Genomic DNA, 10,376 nt, shown 5'->3' with positions numbered 1-10,376 from the left:
GCAATACATACAGAAAGTTCCAGGACAGCCAGAGCTGTTAGAGAAACCCTGTCTCAAAAAAACCAAATCTAAAAAAAAAAAAAAAAAAAAAAAAAAAAAAAAAAAAAAAAAAAAAAAAAAAAAAAAAAAAACAAACCTAAAATAGGATCAAGAACTTAAGGTAGGGGGGCTGGAGAGATGGCTCAGTGATGAAAAGCACTTGCTGACCCTGCAGACAACCTTGGTTCAGCTCCAAGCAGCCATATGGTGGCTCACAACCACCTGTAGCTCCAGTACAGGGGATTTTATTCTCTCTTATGACCTCTGTGGGTGCTGTGCATGTATATGGTAAATGCAAACTTACGCAGATATGTGTGTGTGCACAGGCACATGCACACTAAATAAAAAGAAGCTGAAGACAGGCTTGGGTTATACGGAAAGATCATTTCAGCTCCCCTCCAAAAGAACAAACAACCAAAACCTATGAAGAGCAGATTCTGGAACTTACTGTAGGAACTGTCACCGTTCTTCAGTTGTCTAGAACAAATATAATGAATGGGCAAGCAGTCTAAGGAACACATGAAAACTCAAACCACTCAGGAGCAGGTGCAGGTAGAACAGGGACATGAAAGAAGAGGCTCATGGGAGCAGCAAGAAGGGACTTAGACTGAAGCAAGCACTTCAATAACGTCATGAACTGGAGACATGATTCAGTAGTTAAAAGTGCTTGATGTGAAATCATCAGGACCAGAGTTCAAGTCTGTCACTGCAGTTTGGATTCCAGTATGGACATTAACAAGCAGAGGTGAATAAGTAGAAGACCCTGATACTCTCTTCTGGCTTCCATGTACGTAAACACATACACATACACACACACACACACATATACATACATACATACATACATACATACATACATACATACATTCATACATACCCACACCCCTAAAACAACAACAAACTGGATTAGTGAGCACAAATGGACAGTGTTGAAAACTCAGGTTTCTAGATGACACTCTGATGTGCCCATCTGCAGAATTTATTTGCTTATTTCTTTACTTATTTTTAAGACGGGGGGGGGGGGGGTCTCACTACAATAGCCCCTGGCTGTCCTGGAACACACTATGTAAAGCAGTCTGACCTCAAACTAACTGAGATCTGCCTACAGCAATGAATCCTGCTCCATACTTCTAAATTTTAAAATCAAAAAGTATTTAAGGGCTGGTGAGATGGCTCAGTTGGTAAGAGCACCCGATTGCTCTTCCGAAGGTCTGGAGTTCAAATTCCAGCAATCACATGGTGGCTCATAACCATCCATAACAAGATCTGACGCCCTCTTCTGGAGTGTCTGAAGACAGCTACAGTGTATTTACACATAATAAATAAATCTAAAAAAAAAAAGTATTTAAAGTCTTAGTCTGGCCCAATGACACACAACTTTAATTCCAACACTCAGGGGCTGAGGTTGAAGGACTACAGATAGTTTGAGGGCATTAAAGTGAGACTGTCTTAAACATATATACAGAGAATTTATAATACCAACCTGGGCTTGGTGGTACAAGTCTATAGTTCCAACACATAGGAAGCCGAGATAGGAGGATCACCAGTTAGAGGCCAGCAGCTATAGTGTTAGGAGACCCTGTCTCAAACAGAAGAAAAGCTCCCGCTTCATCACCTGAGCTTAAGGTGATCACCCTGGAATATCGAAGGGGACCCATGCCATTGCAAAGGCCCTTTAAGCTGAAATCAGAGTATCAGTGATTCAACAAGGTAAACAAGCTAAAGGTGGAAAGAGGTCATAAGCCCAGGGTCGCAGGTAGCTCCCAGAGTAAATCTGTCTTTTATCTAGTGAGACATGCTTCAGTACTTTGACATTGGAACAATTAGTAAGTAAATCTGTTTTGGTACACCTAGTTTACAGGTATAGTTAATAGGACACTATGCACTGAAAAGTCCTGAGTGACTGTTAAGAGGGTCACAGCTCCCTGGGCATTGAGGAATGACCCTTTGTCCTCCAGTTTAATGGTGAACTGGCCATGTGCAGTGTAGCCTTCACCCAGAGGCATGCATGGCCTGAGGCACCCATGGGTTATCTAATTTCTCAGAATCCACTCATGTTCTCTCACACTCCCAAAGGAAAGTCAGTTGTTCATCCAAGTTCAAGTTCAGGAGTTCAAAGACCAGGGGGAGTGGGGAGCAATGTGTGTGGCCAAGAAGCTAGGTAGGCTGGAGGAGAGAAGTAACTAATTAGACCTTTAGGGCTCAGCTGCCCTGTGGTTCCTGTAGTCTGATAGCCAGCACACATGGCTGTTCTTTTGGTCAGTGGAAGCTATAAGTCAGGAGTTTTACTTAGAAATTCTTGTTATAGACGTATAACTTACATTAAAAATCTAGCATGTTAGCCGGGCAGTAGTGGCACATGCATTTAATTCCAGCACTTGGAAGGCAGTGGAAGGTGGATTTTTGAGTTCGAGGCCAGCCTGGTCTACAAAGTGAGTTCCAGGACAGCCAGGGCTACATAGATAAACCCTGTCTCAAAAAACAAAACAAAACAAAAAAATCTAGCATGTTTGTCTGAGGGTCACATGCAGCAGGAGAGAAAGGCAACTGTGGTTTCCAGTACCTTCCACAGAGACTTCTTGCCCAGCCACTGCAAGGAGGGACCTAAGGCAATTTCTGAGCATCCTGAAGTAAGGAGTGTCCACTTCTTGCACAAGCTGTATAGGTTAGTAATCGAACCCAGGCCTGGGTCCACAAAGCAGGAGCCAAAGGAAGGAATAGCCTCTTCTCCTTACACTGGATAGTCTGGTGTTGGACAGGGCAATCTTCTTGCAATCCCTGACTCACTTGAGGTACCTTAGAACCTCCTCTTGGCTAGAGAGGATGCTGGAAGTGGTACATTAGGGGCTGGAGGAATCCAAGGTGAAACATGCCTCTCCAGCTGCTCATGGGCCCTCTGGCTGGTGGATCTTCCTGTGAATGACCAGCTGAAACTTCCAGTCAAAGCTACACCCACAATCCCGGCAGAAGTGGCGCCGCTGGCCTGCATGGCTCTTGCGGTGGATGACCAGCTGTGACTTCCAGCTGAAGCTGCGCCCACACTCCATGCATGAGTATCCCTGAAGGCCAGGGGAGCGCTTCACGGCTGGCTCCCAGGCCACCTGTGATGGTCTTTCCAGGCCTGGCCTACTCGAGTGTGTGCGGAGATGGATGATAAAAACCGACTTCCAATCAAAGCTGAGGCCACACTGCTCACAAACATAGAGCTTCCGAGGCGTGGGCCTAGCTGGGGCTTCAAGCAGTGGTGTGGGAGACAAGACTGGAGGGTCCTTGCAAGGGTTCTGTCCTTCACTTGGAGTGGCTTGAACTAGTCTTGGCTCTGCAATGGCTCCCACTTCTGGGGGATGGCTCCGGAGAGATTCTGGTCCTTCATGTGGCATCTCCTGTTTTGGTCTCAGCTCAGAGTCAACATGTGTCTCTGGCTGTAGCAGTGGCAGGCTTGCTGGGGTGGAAAGAACATTCATTTGGGGGCTTGGACACATGGGGGCTTACATAAAAGGATAGGGGTGGGCACCTCTTGGTAGAAGACAGATGCAGCCGGATGCTGGGCTGCTGCACTGGGAGCCCCAGTGAGGGCCTAGTACACGTGGGAGGTGTGTGGAGGATGGGGCAGGGAAGATAGGACAGGGAAGGCCATTGATCCTCACCCTGGGACACCACTGTGTCGTACTTCTCCGGCATCACACCCCAGCACAGCTCTTTTTGTGATGAGTCCAAGAGGCCCCACTCCTGCAAGGATGCAAGCAGTTACTGCCTCTCCCAGGCAGTCTCATACTCCTACCCACCACCCCGTGGGTGGCAGGTTACTGGATCTCCATCTACAGCAGGCTAAGGACCAAGCCAGTACTGGCATTTGTGAGTTCTGGGTCAGCTTTCATCTGTCCAACCTACCATCCCTGTCTTCTCAGTGGTCTATCTCACTGATGGCCGGAGGACTGAAATTGTGGGTAGGTCTTGGAGAAAGACACAGTGGCTGTCCATCCTTCTAGTCACTACACTATGAACAGGACGTGCTGGAAGGTCAGTAAGAGGTCTGGAGACTACCTGAGCTTCAGCTACCTTCTGTCAAGACTGATAAACAAAACTGAAAACTCTTCCTTTGGGTGAGATTTTTTTTTTCTTTAGCCTTTATCGGGGTGCCTGTGAGAAAGAGTAGGTTATTGTAGCCTAGATTGGCCTCAAATGCACTATGTAGCTGAGGATAACTTGAAAGTTCTGATTTTCCAGTCTCTGCCTGCCGAGTTTTGAGATTACCGGTTTAAGCAGTGCTGGGGACAGAACCTGGGACCTAATGCATGCTAGGCAGGCAACTCTTACCAAGTGAGCTACATTTGCAAAACCTTTATTTATTTCATTTTATTTTTTTTAGAAAAAGGACTAAGGAACCAGGTATGGTAGGTGCACATTTTGATCCCAGTGCTCAGAGGCAGAGGCTAGCCTGGTCTACAGACTGAGATCCAGGACATCTGGGGCCACGTAGAGAGATAAAACAAAACAACAAAAACAAAAACAAGGTGGGGTGGGTTGGAAGACTAAGATTAAAAGAGAATAATAAAAATCTAAATAAAAATTTAGAGCTAAGACGAAGGGATGGACTATCCAGAGACTACCCCATCCGGGGATCCATCCCATCCATCATCAGCCACCAAACCCAGATACTAATGCACATGCCAGCAAGATTCTGCTGAAGGGACCCTGATATAGTGGCCTCTTGTGAGGCTATGCCAGTGCCTGGAAAACAGAGAAGTGGATGCGATAGCGTGGTAGAACATACCTTTAATCCCAGCACTCGGGAGTTCCTTGGTTTACAAAGCCAGTCCAGGACAGCCAGGGCTTGTTATACAGAGAAACCTTATCCTTTTTTTTTTTTTTTTTTTTGCTTTTTCGAGACAGGGTCTCTCTGTGTAGCCCTGGCTGTCCTGGAACTCACTCTGTAGACCAGGCTGGCCTTGAACTCAGAAATCCGCCAGCCTCTGCCTCCCACCACTGCCCAGCTTAGAGAAACCTTATCTTGAACTGCCCTCCCCCCCCACACACACACACAAAAGGAGGAGGAGGAAGAGGAGGAATTTTAGGACTGTGATGAGGTGAGTAGGCAAAGGCGATGGAGAAAGCAAGCTTAGGTGCTCGGTACCAGCTGGAAAGGTCTAAAGAGAGGTAGTTTGGTGGCAAGACAGGGGCCTATGATGGCCTTACCAAGGGAAAAATTCTTTGCCCTGAAATCTGCCATATAGGTCTTTGACAAGCCAAAGTAAATCTGGAGAAAGGGAAGTGGCAGCCAGTTACATCTAGAGGTGGTACTATGGTCTGGAATGGAGGAGGACACCAGAGAGGGATCAGAGAAGGTTTTCTTAACCTTGAAGCACACCCTAACTAGGCATTCTATTGAGGAAGGGAAGGGGCTCAGAAGCAGGAAGAGCCTGGAAAGCACAGATCCCTACCCCCTCCACATTAACTATATACACTCAGGGAGCGGGTTAAGCTCAGGTTCCCTGTCACTGTACACTGAGAAGGGCAGTAGAAGGGATCTGAGGAATGTTCGGCAAGAGTGTCTTGATCTGACCTCAGGACCGTAGGACACCTCTCCAACTGTACACATAACAGCTGGCTCATGGCCTGTGTACACTGCAAACCTTTCTAGTAACCGACTTCTCTGGAGGCGAGGAAGCCATGCCCGCCAGTTCTAGCCACCCTGGACCTGGGGCCTAAATCCTTTCCAGTTCGATTCTACCAGTCTCTTCTTCAGCTCTTAGGACGTGATGGGAGGGAAGGTATTTACTACGCAGAAGTAGTAAAAAACAAAACAAAACAAAACAAAACAAAACAAAACACATGAGTCACTGGCAGGGGATCCTACAAAACTACAGGGCAGAACACCAGTGATAATCCCTCCTCCCACACATGGCCTGCATTTCCCGAGAGAGGCTGCTCACCTGGATCCTTCCTGTTCGGAAGGATATGGCGGCTGTTTCCTGATGTTCAACATGTCCCTCAGAGTCTTGGACTAGAAGGAGGGCACTTGGAGATACTGAGAAAGAGAGGCAGATGGGAAGAAGTATGAAGCGGTTGTTACGGCATTGACCTTTGGCTTGCCTCTGCCACGTGACGTGGGGGAAGTCAGCCCAGTTCTTCTCAGGAATCCAGCTTTATGGTCTCTCCAGAGTCCCTATCTCAGCTGGAACTGTCCAGACTCATTTTAGGAGTTGCAGCCCTAACACAACCTCTCCTTGGACTCCTTACTCTGACCTCACCCCTACCCCTATCCCCACCCCAGGGATTTGAAGTTCAGATGTTGCATTCCCTCACCCATCTCCTGTCCATCAGCACTGACTTCCTCCTTCACACTGCAACTGATCTGGATAGATTGATCTATCCCGGCCTCCAGTGGTGCCTCCGCAAGGCCTTCCTTGGAGGACTCCATTGCTGCTGAGATGTGGTGACTCCCTGAGGACTCCTTCTGGACTAGAGGAAGCATCTTTGGCTTCAGGATGTGGGCTGTGATCTGAAGAGAATCATGTCACAGGGGCTCTCCCTTCAATCTGTCCCTCTAAGAAGCTAATGTCATTTCACTCACCCAGCCCAGCAGCTGCCCAGGATCATGCTGCAGCCCCTCAACAAGGGCTGCGGCCTCCTCGGGGCTTCCTGGTCGCTGCCCTCGAACCCAGGCCTGGATCTCGGGGGGCAACACACCCAGGAACTGTTCCAAAACCAGCAACTCTATCATGTGCTCTTTGGAAGACGACTCAGGCTGTAGCCACTGGTGACACAACTCTCGAAGCTGGGCCAGTGCCTCTCGGGGTCCCTCCACCTCCTCATAGCAGAAACCCCGGAAACGGAGTCGTGCAGCCTCAGGCTGCTCCTCAGGGGTGGTCCTGGAGTCTCTGAGGGATAGGTGTGGGGTACCCCAAGGAGATGGCATTCTTGTATTGAAGGGTCTTTTTGGAGGTGACAGAGGGACCTACAGAAAAGGAAAAATGTCATCTAAGGTCAGAAGACATACACCAGACCCCTCCTAGAAGCCAGTAAAGAGAACCCCGAGGAGAACTTCAAGGAAGGTCATGGGAAGTGCAGACCCACAGCAGTTGAGTAGTTGTATTTTGTTCTGAAGATAAATGACTGGGTGGAATGTGTTCAGGGACCTTCTAGAAAACTGCAAATGACGGGCTCAAACATTTGGGTACAACACCGGGCTGTTGGGAGATGAAAGTGCCTCCCCCCCCCCCAGTCCACAAAGGGTCAAGCAGGACACAGGCCGGACCATCATCCAGGGTGACCTGGAGCCCCGAGGCTTCAGAGAGGAGGCAGACCACTGTGCCAGTGAAGAGTTGGCTCTGCGGCACAGGTACATGATCTGGGGCAGAGCTGAAAGCCTGGGTGCATTCCCAGGAGCTTATATGGGCTGGGAGGCACAGCCCGCTGATCACAGCTGAACTGTGGATGCCTCGTACTGCCTCAGCCTACTACGCATGTGAAGCCCTGAAACAAAAGCCAAAATCAAACAGCCCCATCTCGTGTGGAGTCGTAAACTGGAACCTGTGTCCCAGCTCTTAAGGGGTTCTGGTTTTAAATCGGCTCTCTTGGGACATCTGCCCTGTTCTGGAGAAACTCAAGAGTTGGGGGGTGTCAGGTTTTGACACCGGAAAGGGGTAGGTCCGACGGCTGGGAGGCGCTCTCGGTGATCCGACTAGCGGGATTATGAAGCTGTGCCCGCCCAGCTAGAAGTGCGCTCACCTCTGACGCGTGGGAGAGCCCCAGGGGCTTGGGGCACTTCCAGGAAGTGACACCAAGCGCGTCCCACTGCCACTCACAGAACGCCCCGCCTCGCGCGATGCCCTACCAGCCCGGCCAATCCTGCATCTGCTCCGCAGGATCGGCCCCCTTCGCTCGGACTACGTCTCCCGTGAGCCTCAGCAAGGACGACAGCACGCTTCCAAGGCCTCTCACGCGCGAGACTCTTCGCTCCTCTCCTTGGGGTCGCGTTGCCGCAGAGTTCCGGGGGGGCGGGGGTCCCTCTCCTGACTTGGCAGCCGTTCTTCTCTCGCAACCTCAGCCGTAGGACTCACGTAGGACCGACCCGACTGTGGGGGTAGCCTCCTTACGCATGTGCGCAGCGGACCTGGTTTCTATTGGCCAGTGAGGCATCCTGACCAATCAGAGCTAGCGCTCCCGGAAGGAATCTCGCTCCTTGTGTCTCCTAGGTAACGGCTGGCGCACAAGTTAGGGCCTCTTGCTGTTCTGTGAGTTATGCTGTAAGGGTCACCCTGCCTCGGAGGGACCTTCGGAAGAGCAGTCGGGTGCTCTTACCTGCTGAGCCATCTCACCAGCCCGAAACTTTTTTTTGAGTCAGGCTCTTAAGTTCCCCAGGTTAGCCTCTCAGCTGTCTTGAAGCAGAGGGCCCGTGGTGACCTACTGACCTGGCTCTTAGGGTAACAAAATCAAAATGACAGCAGGTAGCTAGGTCTATGATACTGGGGTGTTCAAGTTTCCTCTTGGGGTAGGGAGACATTTTGGTCACTAGTCCTACTTGCTCAACTGTGTGTGATCTTAAAAATGATGAGTTTTAAGGTAAAACGTTGATTAGGTTTGGGATTCTTCAGTCCCCCGTGTTCTTGTAAATGTTACAGCTCTGGGGAGGAGGTGGGGGAGAAGCCTTCCCCAATGGCTCTGAAGGGAAAGGTATCCTGGAAGTTGGGAGCCAGGAAATACCACAAAGTCACAACATACAACAAAACTCAGACAAGAGATTTTATTGGGAGGGAAAAACTCAGAAGGTGGTTGTGTCTGCTCAGGTGAGAAGCAGCAGAGAACTGAGCAGAAAACAGAGTATATATACCAGAAGAGGGCATCAGATCTCATTACAGATGGTTGTGAGCCACCAGGTGGTTGCTGGGAATTGAACTCAGGACCTCTAAGAGCAGTCAGTGCTCTTAACCGCTGAGCCCTCTCTCCAGCCTGAGCTTGGGCTTTTTACTCTGTAGGGAGGAACCTGGCCCCAATGCATCTGGAGAGGCTGGATCCAGGCCCTGAGGGCCATCTGAGTGTTTTGTGGGCAGAGCTTGGCCACTCTCACTCCTCACACAGCTTACGCTTGTAACCCCAACAAAACCATTTACCAAGCAGGATTTAGGAGTCTTTCTCTGGTGTTGTCTTTCTCTCCATTTGGAATGTAGGTTTATGGCTGCCCAGGAAAATCATGAGACAGGGATCCCAGTGTCAGCTCAGTATTTGATTTCCCTTAAATGCAGGTTGACTCATCTCCTGGTTTCCAAGTGTCATTGTCATTTATGTTACCCTCCCTCCCCATCTTCACCTATAGACGTACATTACCCAAGTGTGGAGTGTGGTGCATCATGTTCACCTGTAGAGTTAAGTGTTGAGTTTGGTGCATGCGTTTGTTTGGCTTTGGGGGTGGAGGGATAGGGGTTGTTTTGTTGTTTTAAGACAGGATTTCTATATCCTCCAGCTTCAATTTTCCCAGTTTTGAGAATGTAGGCAGATGCTACCAAGCTTAGCTGGTTTAACATTTTGACTTAGAAAGTCCAAGGACATTTTTACAGGCACAGCCTGTAAAGAGGAGCCAGCCCAATATAACCATAGTTCCTGGGGAAGACAGCGAATAGGGGAGCGCGGGCCAGTTCTGGGTATTGGAAGAGGTAGGTTCAAGGAGGATGAAGGGTAAAAAGCAATTGTCTCACAAGCAGAGGGGGTTGGTGAGGAAGAGAAGATGGCCTTGATTCCAGCCTGTGGGCCCAGGAAGGCTTAGGGCACCTGCTTCAGGTTTCCTTAGCGAAACCTGTTGGGGACTGTTGGGCGATTGTTGGGGAACTCATTTGCCCAATGTATCTTTGGTCCTGAGCCTTCCTGGCATTACATAGCTCTATCCAAGAGGAGATGACAGTGGGCCTATCGGGTATCAGGAGGCCTAGCTCAGAGAATTTTCCCAGTCTTAGGCAGCTGGATCCCATACAGCACCCCTCCTTGCATAACTTAATGAGGTTAGTGGACAGATGTGTCTGACTCCACTGGCAGTGGGTGGGACAGGTATGTCTCATGTATAGAGGGGTAGCTGCAGGATGGTTGTGTTGCTTTTCTGAGACAAGGTCTCACTATGGACCCCCAACTGCTATGTAGACCTGCTTGTCTCTGTCTCTTGGGTTCTTGCTACATTCTCTCCAGTAGTGACAAGCATGATAGGCCAAAAGCCTGGATGCAGTCCCGAGGCAAAGAGTTTCACGGAAACTTAGTCTCCTGGAACTGTGGCATCCCATAGCACGTATGCACCAATGCCCTAGGTAGTCCTTGAGCTGACCCTGGGTTTGGAATTCAGTAAGAATGTT

At 49.4% G+C, this 10,376-nt stretch overlaps 1 protein-coding gene across 2 annotated transcripts; it reads right to left on the bottom strand.

The window, feature by feature from the left end:
* Positions 1-2,480: 2,480 nt before the first annotated feature.
* On the bottom strand, positions 2,481-8,146 carry Znf446 (zinc finger protein 446). 2 transcript variants are annotated; one of them, XM_021219101.2, is made up of 6 exons: positions 7,771-8,146; positions 6,614-6,997; positions 6,346-6,541; positions 5,973-6,067; positions 3,687-3,768; positions 2,481-3,481 (listed from the first exon to the last, which is right to left on the bottom strand). In XM_021219101.2, exons 2-6 carry the CDS (start codon positions 6,956-6,958, stop codon positions 2,925-2,927), a joined length of 1,275 nt encoding a protein of 424 aa, XP_021074760.1. In that variant the 5' UTR covers positions 6,959-6,997; positions 7,771-8,146; the 3' UTR covers positions 2,481-2,924. The 2 variants fall into 2 exon arrangements, with proteins under 2 accessions (XP_021074760.1, XP_029387709.1); XM_029531849.1 differs by having other exon boundaries at positions 7,877-8,089.
* Positions 8,147-10,376: the final 2,230 nt, after the last annotated feature.

Source organism: Mus pahari, chromosome 19 (assembly GCF_900095145.1).
Source record: "Mus pahari chromosome 19, PAHARI_EIJ_v1.1, whole genome shotgun sequence".
Taxonomy (NCBI): domain Eukaryota; kingdom Metazoa; phylum Chordata; class Mammalia; order Rodentia; family Muridae; genus Mus; species Mus pahari.
Note: the sequence above shows the minus strand (reverse complement) of the source record. Positions and strands in the feature narration are given on the sequence as shown.

Coding starts and splice junctions, on each gene's coding strand:
- Znf446 (XM_021219101.2), bottom strand. CDS start 6,958: ATGCCATCTCCTTGGGGTACCCCACACCTATCCCTCAGAGACTCCAGG. Junction 3,769..5,972: donor TCCGAACAGGAAGGATCCAG/GTGAGCAGCCTC, acceptor GCATCCTTGCAG/GAGTGGGGCCTCTTGGACTC. Junction 3,482..3,686: donor CGACACAGTGGTGTCCCAGG/GTGAGGATCAAT, acceptor TTTCCACCCCAG/CAAGCCTGCCACTGCTACAG.